Here is an 18,755-nt window from a genome sequence, read left to right as displayed (position 1 = left end):
TGGCGATTGTGCCAAAGTCTGTCAAGGAAACATGTATTAAAGCTTTGTTTACTTGTGCTGTGACTGAATTTGACAAATGGTTTCTCAATGTGTATTAAAACAAGTGAAATCCTTCAATACAGTGCGTATGGTGAAGCAAATGAGTACACTAATGTTAAAATATGCAATTTATGCTTTATCAGTTGAAAAACAATTAAAAAGCGTATTTTTATTATTTGAAATGTAAAAATCTTGTTATTATTGTGATAAGCACCTTCATATATATAACTGAAGGAATGAAATCGTTCGATTACAGCGTGGCAGGGGGACGCAAAAGAATAATGGCATAAATAAGAAGAACTTAGCTTTCAGTATTCAGCGATCGGCGCGAAATGCGATGGTGGGCAGAAATGACGTCTTTCGTTCGTTCGTACATGAGAGGGGCGCGTTTCTTGGTTTTTTTCCGTCAAGCAATAAATTAAATGGTTTTCACATATATAACACATTAGTTTCACACATTTCCATTGAAATACTCCGGTATTTCCGTCAATTGTCGCCATTTCCGTCTAGGTTACGCACTGCCATATACCGGACGGCCGTCATTCGCTATCTTGAGGCACGTGGGGGGGGGGGAGATGGAGACACCGGGGACATTTCAAACTCTGCAATTGTATACAGCGCACGTGCTGTAAAAATTGATTTCCATAAGCTAAGTGGGGGGATGGAGGGAGCGGTAATGAAACTATCTCCAAAGCCAGCCACCGAAAGTCCTTCCTTGGCACACTTGAACTCCTCCGACATCCACCTACAAGGCTTTTATCCACAGCTTGATGGAGTACTGTTCTCCCCTGCCTCACATCTTGCTCAGCTTGCCACTGCAGAAACCAAGGCCTTCAATACAATTGGAATCTCCCATGCTGAATCTGAGTCTTCAGGCATATCACTTTGCCAACGGAATCCTTTCATCTCCTCTCTCTGTCAAGACTGGAGTGCCCCAATGTAGTGTTCTAGGCCCTGTTCTATTCTTGATCTTCTTAAATGATCTCTCTTACTCTCTGGAAAATCTCCTTTATCTATTTGCTGATTGACTCCACTCTCTGTCGTGACATCCATCATCCTTAAAACAGGTAGGCAGCAGCCTCTTCCCTCTCATCGCACCATGATAAAATCACAAGCTGGTCAAACACTTGGCATATGTCATTAAATCCTGACATCACACACACTCACCGTTTCTCTCCTCCAAAAGAACCGTCTGGCAACCTTCCTCACCCCTTCATCCCCCATCAATTTTCTTAGCAATCCTGTTGAGGAAGTTCAGTCATTAAAACTCCTGGGTTTCACGATCAACCATGATCTTTCTTGGGCAAACCACATTTCAAAGCTCCAAAGCCAGCTGCCGACTGAGCATCCTCTGTCATGCAGAATCGTTTCACACCTGAACTCTTATCCATCGACAAGGCTTTCATCCACAGTTTGATGGAGTACTGCTCTCCCCTCTTCACTGGCTCCCCTGCATCTCATCTTGTGAAGCTTGATGGTGTAGAAACCAAGGCCTTCAAGATTATTGGAATTTCCAACAATGAAGCTGAAACTATGGGCCTATCACTCCACCATTGCAGACAGGTTGGTGGTCTGTCTTCGACTGCCTCCTTTCTGCTCTTGCGCCCTCTGCTCTTTCCATGCTTTATTCGCTCCCCCCCCTGGTTCCTGTAAGTTGTACACGGTCCACCATCAACCCCTTTCTGGGGAAACTCCCAAAATCCACTGCTCACCTCCACTCATTCGTTCCTCTTTTTTTTTTTTCGTTCCTCTTTATCTTCTTCAATCTCTTGTTCTTCACTCCAGGTCTTTAAGACAGCTGTTCACCACCATCTCAGATAATCCCCAATCCAAAACCATGATCTATTCTACCTTTGTTAACCACCCCCACCCAACCCCAATCTAAAATTCCAGTTTTTCCTTCCTGAGAGTTTCCTTCTGTATCCATCTTGTCCACCCCATGTGTCCTTTCCTATTCACCATTCCTCCCCACACCCATTGTTTGTCCAAGTGTCCCTTTCTCTAGTCCTTCAACTCCATTGTTGGTGTTCCCCTACTACTGTTCCTTTTGTCATGTTATGTCCCGATATGTTCAGTGTACTTGTGCGAGCCTCGACTCCATATACAAAAAAGGCCGTAAAACTAGACATCCTGCCAGCAAGCATACGTTTGTGGATCTTAAAGCTCCTATGGTGTCCTTCATGAATAGTAGGTGAGTTATCAATGGCACTCTGAACAAATCCCAAATTCCCTCTCAATATTAAGTATCCTGCAATGGAGAGGTGACCCATCCAGGTTGTAACATCGAGCCAAATAAAGTGCCTCCACAGCCCTATATGCTTAATGGTACAAGGTGTGTGTGTGTGTGTGTGTGTGTGTGTGTGTGTGTGTGTGTGTGTGTGTGTGTGTGTGTGTGTGTGTGTGTGTGTGTGTGTGTGTGTGTGTGTGTGTGTGTGTGTGTGTGTGTGTGTATATGTATATATATATATATATATATATATATATTTTAATCCCTTTGTTGCTTTCTGTCTGTTTGTCTGTCTGTTTCTGTCTTGTAATTATGGTCAGAATGTACTTGATTGGCTGTATGATGAAGATATGGTGGATTCTGTCATCATTGCCATTGTAGTGGTGATGGAACTTTGATATTGACTTGGTTGCTGATCTCCCTCACGTGTAGCATGCAGAGTATACAGAACCTGGGATTGGCAGTGGTTTCAATATCTTCTGGTGCCATTTTGGACAGCAGTGGCTACTTCATGCTTGAACTCTTCTTCTGCGCCTGTCTTTGTGGTACAATTGCAATTCTCACCATGTACAGTAAATTTTCATCCAGTGTGTGTACAAGTGTACCTGTGACTATGTCAGGTCAGGTCAGATCTGTGACCTGCTACAGGTACCATGTAAACCTGTACTAACCTGTTCCATGGTCGGGTTGTCGGCGACTAAACCGTCTCCCCCACCAGGTTTTCTGGTGAGGAGGGTGTTTGGATATGGACACCCAGCAGGATTAAAAACAAAACCTGTCAAAGGGCGGAGGAGCTCCTTGTGAGCCAACGGCCATCCATATCTAGTGCCCAACTGTGTCTGCGGACGTCCTCCTGCAGTTGGGTTGCTTTTTTATGAGGAGGTTGGTGGCAGGATTTGCACTCCAGCCACTAGAAAACCCTTCATTCCGCAAAACACACAAACGCAAAAAAAATCTGAACCCACTCCGTGGGAGTACCTCCTGTGCAGCTTCCCTTCGCAGGGCAGCTCACCGGATGGCGGGATTGGGTCAAAGCCTTCGGGACCCCCAATCTTTGATGAAAGGAGGGAAACCACGGGGTTACCTCCCTGGGTCAGATTGCGGGAGAGTGTGTCGGAGTGGTGCTGAGGTGTCGTCCACCAGACGGCGGTCTCCTTGGGTTAATCTGAGGCGGTCCCTTCGGGTGGGTGCCTGGAATGTCCTATCCCCAAGAGAGGATGATCACCTGTCTGTCACCATCTGAGCTCAAGCGTTTGGACATCTGTATTGCAGCACTTTCTGAGGTTCGGAGACCGGATTGTGGCGAGATAATGGTGGGTAGTTACACCTATTGGTCTGGTCGCTCTGATGGTTACCATACTCAAGGAGTTGCTGGAGCTATGTCCAATAAGCTGACCCCAATGATAATTGAGGTAACACCGGTCAACGAGCGTATTATGAGACTAAGGATTCGTCACTCCTGAGGTGTCATTTCCCTGGTCTCTGTCTATGCTCCGACTGAGGGGAGTGACCTCACCGTGAAGGACACATTCTACGCCACGCTCGAGTCTGTGGTTGATCAGTGCCCCAGACGAGATACACTTCTAGTCTTGGGGGATTTCAATGCATCGACTGGAACTGATAGGGATGGTTATGAGACGCGTGTTGGTCCCCATGGGTCAGGAACTATGAATCAGAATAGCACTAAGTTCCTTGACTTTGCAAGAAGTCATAGGGTGGCTGGTTCATGGTTTCAGCGCCCACAAGCTCATCGCTGGACTTGGTATTCCAACGCTGGCGGTGTGTCAAAGGAGATTGACCATGTCCTCGTTGACGGTCGCTGGAGGATGATCCAGAACTGCAGGGTCTACCGGAGTGCTCAGTTCCTCAATACTGACCACCGGCTTGTTGTAGCAACTCTAAAGCTGCACCTGAAATCCTGGAGAATGGTACCATCCCAGCCAAGGCTGGATGTTGGCAGTCTCAAGGAGGAGAGAGTAGCTGAGGAGTTTGCGAACAGGCTGAGTGGATATTTGGGGTGTCTGGGTGCTTTGGGGGGTCCTGAAGAGTTATGCATTACCTTCAAGACCACCGTCCTTAATGTTGCCGGTGGATGTCTTGGAACTCACTGCAGGGCAAAGAAGAATTTTGTCTCAAGGGACACTGGATACCATTGACCAGAGTCGCAGGGCCAGGCTGAATGGCAGAGCTGAGCTGTTCAGGGAGCTGAGGCGTAAAACTGTACGTGCACTAAGGGTGGACAAGAAGGCCTATGTGCGAGGAATCTGTGAGGGGGTAGAGCATCACCTGTGGACAGGTGATTCTCGTCCCGCTTACAGGGGAATTCGCGCATTGCGTTCATCCAAGCCCATCCCTCGGAGCACTGCAGTTAGAGCAGAGAGTGGTGGGCTCTTAACAGAGGAGTCTGAAGTGAAGGCCCGCTGGGCCAGTTACTTTGAACGGTTGTACCAGGCTGATCCCCCAGCTGTCGAGTTGGACGTCAAGGGTGTTACAATCCCTGTTGCTGACCCTCGAATCAACTGTGGTCCACCTTCGCTTGTGGAAACACGGGCTGCAGTGAACCAGTTGAAACGGGGCAAAGCTCCAGGGATCTGTGGCATCCATGCTGAACTTCTCAAGGCTGGTGGAAATGCTGCACTCGTGTCGTTGCATGCAGTTCTGTGCTCTGCCTGGAACACAGGCATCATCCCAACTGATTGGAAGAGGGGCCTTGTTGTCCCTCTCTGGAAAGGGAAGGGTGATCGCCAAGACTGCAACAATTACCGAGGGGTGACGCTGCTCTCAGTGCCGGGCAAGGTCTTTGCTCGGATAATTCTTGATAGGGTTCGCCACCATCTGCTTGAGCAGTCAGGCTTTACACCAAAGAGGTCAACAATTGACCATATCCTTGCTCTTCGTGTCCTCACCGAACGCAGACGAGAGTTTCGGCAGGGGCTGCTTGCAGCCTATGTTGATCTCTGTAAAGCGTTTGATTCAGTGAATCGGGATTTCCTCTGGAGGATTCTTGGTCTTCGTGGGGTGCCACCAAAACTGATCGATCTGATGTCTGAACTCCACTCTGGTACTGAGAGTGCTGTGAAGTGTGGTGGTACCATCTCTGACTTATTTCCAGTTGTTACTGGAGTTCGTCAGGGGTGTGTACTGGCCCCCACACTTTTCAGCACTTGTATGGACTGGATTCTCGGGAGGATGTCGGAAAGATCAAGTTGCGGTGCATCGTTTGGGAATGTCAATATCTCGGACCTTGATTTCGCAGATGATGCACTTATCTTTGCGGAGACTTTAGATATCCTTTTGGGGGCCCTTGAGGTGCTGAATGAGGAGTCGGAGCCGCTGGGATTACGGGTTTCTTGGGTCAAAACTAATATCCAGGCTTTCAATGACATCTTGGATGCTGCTGTCCTGTCTGTGTGTTTGTGATGAGGATGTTGAGGTCGTGGAGAGATTCACTTACCTTGACAGTGATATTCATGTCTCTGCTGGCTGAGTCAGAGGTCAATAGAAGTCTGCATCAGGCCTGGGGAGTCATGGATTCACTGGATCATGGGGTGTGGCGCTGCCGGTACCTGTGCGGAAGGACGAAAGTCCGAGTCTTCAGGTCCTTAGTGCTTCCAGTCTTGCTCTATGGATGCGAGACTTGGAAACTGACCAAGGATCTGAGACGGAGACTTAATTCCTTTGGTACCAGGTCTCTTCGGAGAATCCTGGGCTATCGCTGGTCAGATTTTGTGTTCAACGAGTGGTTGCTGAGAGAGACTCGAATGAGATTTGTTACCTGCATGGTCCGTGAGCGTCAGTTGCGGCTGTATGGACATATGGCTCGTTTTCCTGATGCTGATCCTGCTCACCAGATTCTCTCAGCGAGGGAGTCTCGTGAGTGGAGGAGGCCAATGGGCCGACCACGTGCCTCGTGGTTGCAGCAGGTTGACCAGCATCTCAAGGAGATGGGGATGGGCCTGGCATCTGCCTGGGGGAAGGCCAGACGGAGGCCCCTGGAGTACAGGCAGAAAGTGGACGCAGCGACGCGCTGTTCTGGCACATGCTCCCATACCTGACCCGACCTGTGTGCAATGAAAATCCCGAAGCTGTACCCAATTGTACAAAACTCTTTACATAGCAATAATGTGGGAACCCTATGGTGCCCTGAGCACTCAGGCAAGTGTTGATGTACAAGTATATGTCACAAGCCTTGTCTGGTCTATCAAGATCATGTCTGCCAATAAGGCAATTACATTGATGGCTGCTTAATAGATAGACAGAAGAATATTGCCTATTTTATAAAGTCTTGTACACTGAATGAGCAAAGATGAACTGACCATCCTTTGTTGCAGCTGCCCTCATCTTTTCACTTCTTCTCTACATCATTGACATGTTTCAAGGTGAGATCAGTTGAAAGTTCGAATGATGAAGACACCATAGCTCGCTCACTTGCAAATAGGAACATTGGTTTGGTGATAAAAGACTGCCAACTTGAGTGGTGCTATTACATGGATTGATGCACTTCCCTTTCCCCCCAGGTGGAAAATTGAACCAGTCCTCTTGGGAAAGGCACAGGCTTTTGAAAATCAATTGAGCAGGTGTGTCACCACGTATTCAGAACCTTCACACTGTCCATTATATTTGCATGATTGATTTTTTCTCTTTTGTATCATGCACGAGCAAATTGTCAAAAGTTTGCAGATTGGTTTAAGTTGGATCACTGAACCTTGGCCTAGTCCTCAGTGAACCCTTCTGGTTCTGACAAATGTTTGAAAGGACTATCATGCGTTGATGTATATCATCTGTTTGGCGATTCATTGCAACGAAGATTGCTCAGTCTTAAACGACCAAGGCGAAGTGCTGGAGAAAAATTGTGGAGGTGGTACAATTTCTAACTGCATGCTTACCTGGTAGATATTCGGTCCTCATTTTGTCATTTGAATTGCACAGGTAATTGAACTCTTCACCACCTTGCTTAAAAAATATATAAAAAGTACACTGGCAGTCACTCTAGCATTATTTCTCCCTTTGTGACAACAGCAGTAGATGTTTATAAGATATGGAATTGATAAAATTCATCAATGTAGAATAGAAATAAAGAGAGAATAAGAACAAAATAATACACAAACTGAGTTCATGAAACTTCAAGAATGAAGTGGAATATTTTGTCAAACCTTCCCCTACCCCTCCCCTCCCAGCGAACTACTGAAGACGCTGAAAAGCACAATGTGGTATGGACAATCTTACTTTACCCACATGTTTGCTGTGATGGCTCACCAGCACTGCGACATCCACTGAAGAGTGATGCAATTCCATCTGGCATCGGTTACAAAATAAATAACGGATTCCTGATATTGGTGTTTTGTCAGCAATTTTTCCAAACGCTCGAGTTGGTTCCATAGCTGGTAAAAACACTTTGCTTCACTTCAACTGTGGCTTGGTGACCCCACCCCTTTTATTTCTTTTTACACTTGGTGCAGTTGTGATTCTTCATTACATTTCATTTTGTTAAGCCAATTTAGCTGGGGATTTTAAGATGCATTTCTATTCTTTGCAATAAAAAAGTATTTACTTTCTTTGTGCTTTCAATCTGCACCCTGAGATTTCACTCTTTGCTGTGCCATACACCTCCAAGTGGTCAGAACTAGAATGGCACTTGGCAGCGCACTGTTCATCCTCCACCAGGATGAACAGTTTACGTTTTGTATCCCACTGATAGGCAAGCAGTATTGGAATCCGGACCTAAACTAAAATCAAACCAGCTTGTTCTTGTCACCTACCAAACTCATCCACCAAGCTTTGTCATATCCTGTTCACACACAGACGGGTAAAAACACAACCTCCGTCCACCTTCGGTGGCAGAGGTAAAATGGGAAAATAAGGTGGGGGTCGGGGAGGGTGGGTTTAGTAAGGCAGCACGAAGGGGTACACATTAGATGGACTTCATTTTGTATGGTAGGAAATGGAGTAATTTATTTGAAATGCAGGTAGAAAATTCTAACTATCCACTTTGTAAAACTGTCTTGCAAGTAAAAATAAAACAAAAAACCAGTGCTCATGGTGGGAATGCATCTCTTTGAACCCCCATGTATTGGTTTGTGATGAAATCGCAATGAGGGAGGCGGTTGAGAGCATCAGCCACCCATACCAGGCACAGCTCCTGCGGGGGTCTGCACGTGAAAAGGACAGAACCTCAGCTTCAAGCAATGTGAAATCAAATACTTTTTAGTTACCAAAGTTCAAAAGGGAGTGCCATTCAGGAATACAAGTCAATTGTGCACTCACCTGGTGTGTAATGCATGCTCATGTGCTATGTTCAATCCCTCTCTTAAAATCTCCTCCACAAATAGCTCCATTGCCTGATGAGTAAGCATGAATGGAGGGACAAATGGGTCACAAAAGATTGTGGAATATGATGCTCAACTTGTTAATTTTGATACAAAACTGCAGGTGAAATAAGCAAATGAACATGTGGAGCAGAGATTTGTTAGGAAACATTCACACTGTTTGGAGCCATAAGGGTTTGTTTTTAGAAAAAAATGAGGAAATACATTTGACCAAATCACCCCTTTACCTCACTTTTACTGTGTATTACATATATCGATACCAACAAGTGTCAGTCCGTCCGTCTCCATAACCCCAAAACCATGAAACCCGGCAGGCCCACACTTTGCATAGATATTAAGGGAACTCCAACGTGGTGCATGAATGAAAACTGGGTCTTTAGGTTAATTTTAAACACCCATTTTAAGGATAATGTTAGGGGGTGCTCATCACGAAAAACCAAAATAAGCCGAACCAAGATGGGGATGCGCCATCTTGGTCAGCCCTTTGTCAGCTCCAAGTCTGACGCCGCAATTTTTTTGGCCGACTATGCTTCCTCCCCTCACCTCGCGCTGTCTTCTTTCCCTCCCCTCCCCTCACCTCGCGCTGCTTTCTTCCCCTCTCCTCGCCTTGTGCTGCCTTCTACCCCTCGCCTCGCGCTGCCTTCTTCCCCTCGCCTTCCCTCGCCTCGCGCTGCCTTCTTCCGCTCCCCCCCTCCCGGTTCGTGCTTCCTTCTTCCCCTCCCTTCACCTCGCGCTGCCTTCTTACCCTCCCCTCGACTTGCGCTGCATTCTTACCCTCCTCTCCCTCGCCTCCCCTCCCCTCGCCTCACGCTGCCTTCTTCCCCTCCCCTCGTGCTGCCTTCTTCCCCTCCCCTCGTGCTGCCTTCTTCCCCTCCCCTCGTGCTGCCTTCTTCCCCTCCCCTCGTGCTGCCTTCTTCCCCTCCCCTCGTGCTGCCTTCTTCCCCTCCCCTCGTGCTGCCTTCTTCCCCTCCCCTCGTGCTGCCTTCTTCCCCTCCCCTCGTGCTGCCTTCTTCCCCTCCCCTCGTGCTGCCTTCTTCCCCTCCACCCCCGCGCTGCTTTCTTCCCCTCCCCTGCCCTCACGCTGCCTTCTTCCCCTCCCCTCGTCTTCACTCGCGCTGCCTTCTTCCGCTCAGCTCCTCTCCCCTCGCGCTGCCTTCTTCCCCTCAATTCCTCCACCCCTCGCGCTGCCTTCTTCCCCTCAGCTCCCGTCTCCTCACACTGCATTCTTCTCCTCACCTCCCCTCTTCTCTCGCTGCCTTCTTCCCCTCAGCTCACATCTCCTCGCGCTGCCTTCTGCTCCCCTCCCCTCGCACTGCCTTCTTCCCCTCCCCTCTCCCCGCGCTGCCTTCTTACCCTCAGCTCTCCTCGCCTTGCGCTGCCTTCTTCCCCTCCCCTGCCTTCGCGCTGACTTCTTCCCCTCCCCTCGCGCTGCCTTCTTCCGCTCAGCTCCTCTCCCCCGCGCTGCATTCTTCCCCTCAGCTCTCCTCGCCTTGCGCTGCCTTCTTCCCCTCCCCTCCCTTCGCGATGACTTCTTCCCCTCCCCCTCGTGCTGCCTTCTTCCCCTCAACTCCCCTCTCCTCGCGCTGCCCTCTTCCGCTCAGATCCCCTCCCCTCGCGCTGCCTTCTTCCCCTCAGCTCCCCTCTTCTTGCGCTGCCTTCTTCCCCTCCCCTACCTTTGCGCTGACTTCTTCCCCTCCCCAACCCTCGTGCTGCCTTCTTCCCCTCCCCTCCCCTCGCACTGCCTTCTTCCCCTCCCCTGCCCTCACGCTGCCTTCTTCCCCTCCCCTCGTCTTCACTCGCGCTGCCTTCTTCCGCTCAGCTCCTCTCCCCTCGCGCTGCCTTCTTCCCCTCAATTCCCCCTCTCCAAGCGCTGCCTTCTTTCCCTCAGCTCCCCTCTCCTCGCGCTGCCTTCTTCCGCTCCCCTCTCCTCGCGCTGCCTTCTTCCGCTCCCCTCCCCTCGCACTGCCTTCTTCCCCTCCCCTCGCGCTGCCTTCTTCCCCTCAGCTCCCCTCTCCTTGCGCTGCCTTCTTCCCCTCCCCTCGTGCTGCCTTCTTCCCCTCCCCTGGCACTGCCTTCTTCCCCTCCCCTCGCGCTGCCTTCTTCCCCTCAGCTCCCCTCTCCTTAAACTGCCTTCACCTCCCCTGCCTTCGCGCTGACTTCTTCCGCTCAGCTCCTCTCCCCCGCGCTGCCTTCTTCCCCTCAGCTCCCCTCCCCTCGCGGTGCCTTCTTCCCCTCAGCTCCCCTCTCCTCGCGCTGCCTTCTTCCGCTCCCCTCCCCTCGCGCTGCCTTCTTCCGCTCCCCTCCTGCTGCTTTCTTCCCCTCCCCTCCCCTCGTGCTGTCTTCTTCTCCTCAGCTCCCCTCTCCTCAAGCTGACTTCTTCCCCTCACCTCCCCTCGCGCTGCCTTCTTCCCCTCCGCTCCCCTCGCGCAGCCTTCTTCCCCTCCGCTCCCCTCATGCTGCCTTCTTTTCCTCCGCTCCCCTCGCGCTGCCTTATTCCCCTCCGCTCCCCTCGCGCTGCCTTCTTCCCCTCCGCTCCCCTCACGCAGCCTTCTTCCCCTCCGCTCCCCTCGCGCTGCCTTCTTCCCCTCCCCTCTCCTCGTGCTGCCTTCTTCCCCTCCCCTCGCCTCCCCTCACGCTGCCTTCTTCCTCTCAGCTCCCCTCTCCTTGCGTTGCCTTCTCCCCTCTCCTTGCGTTGCCTTCTCCCCTCTCCTCGCACTGCCTTCTTCCCCTCCCCTCTCATCGCACTGCCTTCTTCCCCTCCCCTCTCCTCGCGCTGCCTTCTTCCCCTCAGCTCCCCTCTCCTTGCGCCGCCTTCTTCTCCTCCCCTCCCCTCGTGCTGCACTCTTCCCCTCCCCTCCCCTCGTGCTGTCTTCTTCCCGGCGCCTTGCGCTGCCTTCTTCCCCTCACCTCCCCTCCCCTCGCGCTGCCTTCTTCCCATCCCCACTCCTCTCGCTGCCATCTTCCCCTCTCCTCGCACTGCCTTCTTCCCCTCCCCTCTCCTCGCGCTGCCTTCTTCCCCTCAGCTCCCCTCTCCTTGCGCTGCCTTCTTCCCCTCCCCTCGTGCTGCCTTCTTCCCCTCCCCTCGCGCTGCCTTCTTCCCCTCAGCTCCCCTCTCCTCGCGCTGCCTCGTTTCCCTCCGCTCCCCTCCCCTTGTGCTGCCTTCTTCCCCTCCCCTCGTGCTGCCTTCTTCCCCTCACCTCGCGCTGCCTTATTCCCCTCCGCTCCCCTCGCGCTGCCTTCTTCTCCTCACCTCCGCTCGGGCTGAGTTCTTCCCCTCACTCCCCTTGCGCTGCCTTCTTCCCCCCCCCTCCCCTCGTGCCGCCTTCTTCCCCTCCCCTCACCCCCCCTTGCACTGCCTTCTTCCCCTCAGCTCCTCTCCCCTCGCGTTGCCTTCTTCCCCTCCCCTCTCGCTGCCTTCTTCTCCTCCCCTCGCCTCGCCTCATGCTGCCTTCTTCCCCTCAGCTCCCCTCTCCTTGCGCGGCCTTCTTCCCCTCCCCTCGTGCTGCCTTCCTTCCCTCCCCTCGCCTCCCCTCGTGCTGCCTGCTGCCCCTCAGCTCCCCTCTCCTTACACTGCCTTCTTCTCCTCCCCTCCCCTCGCGCGACCATCTTCCCCTCCCCTCCCATCGCGCTGTCTTCTTCCCGGCGCCGTGCGCTGCCTTCTTCCACTCACTTCCCCTCCCCTCGTGCTGCCTTCTTCCCCTCCCCACTCCTCTCGCTGCCTTCTTCTCCTCAGCTCCCCTCTCCTTGCGCTGCCTTCTTCCCCTCAGCTCCCCTCTCCTCACGCTGCCTTCTTCCCCTCAGCTCCCCTCTCCTTGCGCTGCCTTGTTCCCCCTCACACTGCCTTCTTCCCCTCCCCTCTCCTCGCACTGCCTTCTTCCCCTCCCCTCTCCTTGCGCTGCCTTCTTCTCCTCCCCTCCCATCGCGCTACCCTCTTCCCCTCGTGCTGTCTTCTTACCGGCGCCTTGCGCTACCTTCTTCCCCTCACCTCACCTCCCCTCGCACTGCCTTCTTCCCCTCCCCTCTCCTCACGCTGCCTTCTTCCCCTCAGCTCCCCTCTCCTTGTGCTGCCTTCTTCCCCTCCCCTGGCGCTGCCTTCTTCCCCTCCCCTCGCACTTCCTTCTTGCCCTCCCCTGTCCTCGCGCTGCTTTCTTTCCCTCCCCTCCATTCGCGCTGACTTCTTCCCCTTGCGCTGCCTTCTTCCGCTCCTCTCCTGGCGCTGCCTTCTTCCCCTCCCCTCGTGCTGCCATCTTCCCCTTTTTCTCCCCTCGTGCTGCCTTCTTCCCCTTCCCTCCCCTCGTGCTGCCTTCTTTCCCTTCCCTACCCTCACGCTGCCTTGTTCCCCTCCCCTCACGCTGCCTTCTTCCCCTCCCCCATGCTGCCTTCTTCCCCTCCCCTGCCCTCGTGCTGCCTTCTTCCCCTCAGCTCCTCTCCCCTCACGCTGCCTTCTTCCCCTCAGCTCCCCTCCCCTCGCGCTGCCTCGTTTCCCTCAGCTCCCCTCCCCTCGTGCTGCCTTCTTCCCCTCCCCTCGTGCTGCCTTCTTCCCCTCCCCTCGTGCTTTCTTCTTCCCCTCCCCTCTCGTCTCGCGCTGCATTTTCCCTCCCCTCGTGCCGCCTTCTTCCCCTTCCCTCCCCTCGCGCTGCCTTCTTCGGCTCGCCTTGTGCGGGCTTCTTCCGCTCCCCTCTCCTCGCGCTGCCTTCTTGCCCTGCCCTCTGCTCGCGCTGCCTTCTTCCCCTCCCCTCCCTACGTGCTGACTTCTTCCCCTTGCGCTGCCTTCTTCCCCTCCCCTCCCCTCGCTGCCTTCTTCCCCTCCCCTCCCCTCTCGCTGCCTTCTTCCCCTCCCTCCCCTCTCGCTGCCTTCTTCCCCTCCCCTCGCCTCTCCTCACGCTGCCTTCTTCCCCTCAGCTCCCCTCTCCTTGCGCTGCCTTCTTCCCCTCCCCTGGCACTGAGTTCTTCCCCTCCCCTCTCCTCGCGCTGCCTTCTTCCCCTCCCCTCTCCTCCCGCTGCCTTCTTCCCCTGCCCTCGCACATCCTTCTTGCCCTCCCCTCTCCTCGCGCTGCTTTCTTCCCCTCCCCTCCATTCGCGGTGACTTCTTCCCCTTGCGCTGCCTTCTTCCGCTCCTCTCTCCTGGCGCTGCCTTCTTCCCCTCCTCTCGTGCTGCCATCTTCCCCTTTTCTCCCCTCGTGCTGCCTTCTTCCCCTTCCCTCCCCTCGTGCTGCCTTCTTTCCCTTCCCTACCCTCACGCAACTTTCTTTCCCTCCCCTCACGCTGCCTTGTTCCCCTCCCCTCACGCTGCCTTCTTCCCCTCCCCCATGCTGCCTTCTTCCCCTCCCCCCATGCTGCCTTCTTCCCCTCCCCCCATGCTGCCTTCTTCCCCTCCCCCATGCTGCCTTCTTCCCCTCCCCCCATGCTGCCTTCTTCCCCTCCCCTGCCCTCGTGCTGCCTTCTTCCCCTCCCCTCGTGCTGCCTTCTTCCCCTCCCCTCTCCTCGCGCTGCCTTCTTCCCCTCCCCTCCCTACGTGCTGACTTCTTCCCCTTGCGCTGCCTTCTTCCCCTCCCCTCCCCTCATGCTGCCTTCTTTCCCTCACCTCCTGTTGCCTTCTTCCCCTCCTCTGCCCTCACCTCCTGCTACCTTCATCCCCTTCCCTCCCCTCGTGCTGCCTTCTTCCCCTTCCCTCCCCTCGTGCTGCCTTCTTCCCCTTCCCTCCCCTCCTGCTGCCTTCTTCCCCTTCCCTCCCCTCGTGCTGCCTTCTTCCCCTTCCTTCCCCTCGTGCTGCACTCTTGCCCTCGCCTCCCCTCGTGCTGTCTTCTTCCCGTCCCCTCGCCCTGCCTTCTTCCCCTCACCTCCCCTCCCCTCGTGCTGCCTTCTTCCCCTCCCCTCCCTTTGCGCTGACTTCTTCCCCTCCCCTCACGCTGCCTTCTTCCCCTCCCCCACGCTGCCTTCTTCCCCTCCCCCACGCTGCCTTCTTCCCCTCCCCTGCCCTCGCGCTGCCTTCTTTCACTCCCCTCCCCTCATCTCACCTCACACTGCCTTCTTACCTTACCCACCCCCTCGCACTGTCTTCTTTGCCTCTCCTTTTCTCGGCTTCTCCCTCTTCCCTCACCTCCCTTCTCTCCCATCACGCTGCCTTCTTCCCCTCAGCTCCCCTCTCCTTGCGCTGCCTTCTTCTCCTCCCCTCCCATCGTGCTGTCTTCTTCCCGGCGCCTTGCGCTGCCTTCTTCCCCTCACTTCCCCTCCCCTCGCACTGCCTTCTTCCCCTCCCCACTCCTCTCGCTGCCTTCTTCCCCTCCCCACTCCTCTCGCTGCCTTCTTCCCCTCCCCACTCCTCTCGCTGCCTTCTTCCCCTCCCCTCGCCTCTCCTCACGCTGCCTTCTTCCCCTCAGCTCCCCTCTCCTTGCGCTGCCTTCTTCCCCCTCGCACTGCCTTCTTCCCCCTCGCACTGCCTTCTTCCCCTCCCCTCTCCTTGCGCTGCCTTCTTCCCCTCACCTCCCCTCCCCTGGCACTGCCTTCTTCCCCTCCCCTCTCCTCACGCTGCCTTCTTCCCCTCCCCTCGCACTTCCTTCTTGCCCTCCCCTCTCCTCGCGCTGCTTTCTTCCCCTCCCCTCCATTCGCGCTGACTTCTTCCCCTTGCGCTGCCTTCTTCCGCTCCTCTCTCCTCACACTGCCTTCTTCCCCTCCCCTCGTGCTGCCATCTTCCCCTTTTCTCCCCTCGTGCTGCCTTCTTCCCCTCCCCTCCCCTCATGCTGCCTTCTTTCCCTCACCTCCTGTTGCCTTCTTCCCCTCCTCTGCCCTCACCTCCTGCTACCTTCATCCCCTCCTCTCGCCGCATGCTGCCTTCTTCCCCTTCCCTCCCCACGTGCTGCCTTCTTCCCCTTCCCTCCCCTCGTGCTGCCCTCTTGCCCTCCCCTCCCCTCGTGCTGTCTTCTTCCCGTCCCCTTGCCCTGCCTTCTTCCCCTCACCTCCCCTCTCCTCGCGCTGCCTTCTTCCCCTCCCCTCTCCTCGTGCTGCCTTCTTCCCCTCCCCTCACCTCCCCTTGCGCTGCTTTCTTCCCCTCAGCTCCTCTCCCCTCGCGCTGCCTTCTTCCCCTCCCCTCTCGCTGCCTTCTTCCCCTCCCCTCGCCTCACGCTGCCTTCTTCCCCTCAGCTCCCCTCTCCTTGCGCTGCCTTCTTCCCCCTCGCACTGCCTTCTTCCCCTCCCCTCTCCTCGCACTGCCTTCTTCCCCTCCCCACTCCTCTCGCTGCCTTCTTCCCCTCCCCACTCCTCTCGCTGCCTTCTTCCCCTCCCCTCGCCTCTCCTCACGCTGCCTTCTTCCCCTCAGCTCCCCTCTCCTTGCGCTGCCTTCTTCCCCCTCGCACTGCCTTCTTCCCCCTCGCACTGCCTTCTTCCCCTCCCCACTCCTCTCGCTGCCTTCTTCCCCTCCCCTCCCCTCTCCTCGCACTGCCTTCTTCCCCTCCCCTCTCCTTGCGCTGCCTTCTTCCCCTCACCTCCCCTCCCCTGGCACTGCCTTCTTCCCCTCCCCTCTCCTCGCGCTGCCTTCTTCCCCTCCCCTCGCACTTCCTTCTTGCCCTCCCCTCTCCTCGCGCTGCTTTCTTCCCCTCCCCTCCATTCGCGCTGACTTCTTCCCCTTGCGCTGCCTTCTTCCGCTCCTCTCTCCTCGCACTGCCTTCTTCCCCTCCCCTCGTGCTGCCATCTTCCCCTTTTCTCCCCTCGTGCTGCCATCTTCCCCTTTTCTCCCCTCGTGCTGCCTTCTTCCCCTCCCTCCCCTCGTGCTGCCTTCTTCCCCTTCCCTCCCCTCGTGCTGCCTTCTTCCCCTTCCCTCCCCTCGTGCTGCCTTCTTTCCCTTCCCTACCCTCACGCTACCTTCTTTCCCTCCCCTCACGCTGCCTTGTTCCCCTCCCCTCACGCTGCCTTCTTCCCCTCCCCCCATGCTGCCTTCTTCCCCTCCCCTGCCCTCGCGCTGCCTTCTTCCCCTCAGCTCCTCTCCCCTCACGCTGCCTTCTTCTCCTCTCCTCGTGCTGCCTTGTTCCCCTCCCCTCTCCTCGCGCTGCCTTCTTCCCCTCCCCTCTGCTCGCGCTGCCTTCTTCCCCTCCCTTCCCTACGTGCTGACTTCTTCCCCTTGCGCTGCCTTCTTCCCCTCCCCTCCCCTCATGCTGCCTTCTTTCCCTCACCTCCTGTTGCCTTCTTCCCCTCCTCTGCCCTCACCTCCTGCTACCTTCATCCCCTCCTCTCGCCGCATGCTGCCTTCTTCCCCTTCCCTCCCCTCGTGCTGCCTTCTTCCCCTTCCTTCCCCTCGTGCTGCACTCTTGCCCTCGCCTCCCCTCGTGCTGTCTTCTTCCCGTCCCCTCGCCCTGCCTTCTTCCCCTCACCTCCCCTCCCCTCGTGCTGCCTTCTTCCCCTCCCCTCTCCTCGTGCTGCCTTCTTCCCCTCCCCTCACCTCCCCTTGCGCTGCTTTCTTCCCCTCAGCTCCTCTCCCTCGCGCTGCCTTCTTCCCCTCCCCTCTCGCTGCCTTCTTCCCCTCCCCTCGCCTCACGCTGCCTTCTTCCCCTCAGCTCCCCTCTCCTTGCGCTGCCTTCTTCCCCCCCTCGCACTGCCTTCTTCCCCCTCGCACTGCCTTCTTCCCCTCCCCTCTCCTCGCACTGCCTTCTTCCCCTCCCCTCTCCTCGCACTGCCTTCTTCCCCTCCCCTCTCCTTGCGCTGCCTTCTTCTCCTCCCCTCCCATCGCGCTACCCTCTTCCCCTCGTGCTGTCTTCTTACCGGCGCCTTGCGCTGCCTTCTTCCCCTCACCTCCCCTCCCCTCGCACTGCCTTCTTCCCCTCCCCACTCCTCTCGCTGCCTTCTTCCCCTCCCCACTCCTCTCGCTGCCTTCTTCCCCTCCCCACTCCTCTCGCTGCCTTCTTCCCCTCTCCTCGCCTCCCCTCACGCTGCCTTCTTCCCCTCAGCTCCCCTCTCCTTGCGCTGCCTTCTTCCCCTCCCCTCGCGCTGCCTTCTTCCGCTCCCCTCTCCTCGCGCTGCCTTCTTCCGCTCCCCTCTCCTCGCGCTGCCTTCTTCCGCTCCCCTCTCCTCGCGCTGCCTTCTTCCGCTCCCCTCTCCTCGCGCTGCCTTCTTCCGCTCCCCTCCCCTCGCACTGCCTTCTTCCCCTCCCCTCGCGCTGCCTTCTTCCCCTCAGCTCCCCTCTCCTTGCGCTGCCTTCTTCCCCTCGTGCTGCCTTCTTCCCCTCCCCTGGCACTGCCTTCTTCCCCTCCCCTCTCCTCGCGCTGCTTTCTTCCCCTCCCCTCCATTCGCGCTGACTTCTTCCCCTTGCGCTGCCTTCTTCCGCTCCTCTCTCCTCGCACTGCCTTCTTCCCCTCCCCTCGTGCTGCCATCTTCCCCTTTTCTCCCCTCGTGCTGCCTTCTTCCCCTTCCCTCCCCTCGTGCTGCCTTCTTCCCCTTCCCTCCCCTCGTGCTGCCTTCTTCCCCTTCCCTCCCCTCGTGCTGCCTTCTTTCCCTCCCCTCACGCTGCCTTGTTCCCCTCCCCTCACGCTGCCTTCTTCCCCTCCCCCATGCTGCCTTCTTCCCCTCCCCCCATGCTGCCTTCTTCCCCTCCCCCATGCTGCCTTCTTCCCCTCCCCTGCCCTCGCGCTGCCTTCTTCCCCTCAGCTCCTCTCCCCTCACTTTGCCTTCTTCTCCTCTCCTCGTGCTGCCTTGTTCCCCTCCGCTCCCCTCTCCTCGTGTTGCCTTTCTCTCCCCCTCGTGCTGCTCTTCTCTCCCCCCCACCCTTCTCCCCCACCCTATTCTCCCCCAACCCCTCTCCCCCCCACCTCTCCCTCTCCCCCTCCCACCCCTCTCCCCCTCCCACCCCTCTCCCTCTCCTCCTCCCACCCCTCTCACCTCTCCCCCTCCCTCACCTCTCCCCTCCCACCCCTCTCACCTCTCCCCCTCCCACCTCTCCCCTCCCACTCCTCTCACCTCTCCCCCTCTCACCTCTCCCCTCCCACCTCTCCCCTCCCACCTCTCCCCCTCCCACCTCTCCCCTCCCACCTCTCCCCCTCCCACCTCTCCCCTCCCACCTCTCCCCTCCCACCCCTCACCTCTCCCCCTCCCACCCCTCCCCTCCCACCCCTCTCCCTCCCACCCCTCCCCCTCCCACCCCTCCCCTCCCACCCCTCTCCCTCCCACCCCTCTCCCTC

The 18,755-nt window shown here is 56.2% G+C and overlaps 2 protein-coding genes across 13 annotated transcripts in view; one reads left to right on the top strand and one right to left on the bottom strand.

Annotated features, from left to right (window-relative positions):
• Window positions 1-7,834, top strand: part of MFSD1 (major facilitator superfamily domain containing 1) — a 50,744-nt gene extending 42,910 nt beyond the window's left edge. For both annotated transcript variants that reach the window (XM_085870075.1, XM_085870076.1), the window contains 4 exons: window positions 2,699-2,811; window positions 6,598-6,645; window positions 6,784-6,843; window positions 7,444-7,834. In XM_085870075.1, coding sequence (XP_085726201.1) covers window positions 2,699-2,811; window positions 6,598-6,645; window positions 6,784-6,839 — 217 coding nt within the window. In that variant the 3' untranslated portion in view covers window positions 6,840-6,843; window positions 7,444-7,834. The remainder of the gene's footprint in view (window positions 1-2,698; window positions 2,812-6,597; window positions 6,646-6,783; window positions 6,844-7,443) is intronic.
• The window catches only part of YEATS2 (YEATS domain containing 2), a 194,840-nt gene continuing 183,828 nt past the window's right edge, over window positions 7,744-18,755 (bottom strand). For all 11 annotated transcript variants that reach the window (XM_085870069.1, XM_085870066.1, XM_085870064.1 and 8 more), the window contains 2 exons: window positions 8,531-8,604; window positions 7,744-8,415 (listed from right to left, as the gene is read on the bottom strand). In XM_085870069.1, coding sequence (XP_085726195.1) covers window positions 8,301-8,415; window positions 8,531-8,604 — 189 coding nt within the window. In that variant the 3' untranslated portion in view covers window positions 7,744-8,300. The remainder of the gene's footprint in view (window positions 8,416-8,530; window positions 8,605-18,755) is intronic.

Source organism: Eptatretus burgeri, chromosome 2 (assembly GCF_056783735.1).
Source record: "Eptatretus burgeri isolate ZD-2024b chromosome 2, Ebu_testis_v1, whole genome shotgun sequence".
Lineage (NCBI taxonomy): Eukaryota > Metazoa > Chordata > Myxini > Myxiniformes > Myxinidae > Eptatretus > Eptatretus burgeri.
The sequence above is the reverse complement of the archived record's forward strand: the minus strand, read 5'-3'. Positions and strand labels throughout refer to the sequence as shown.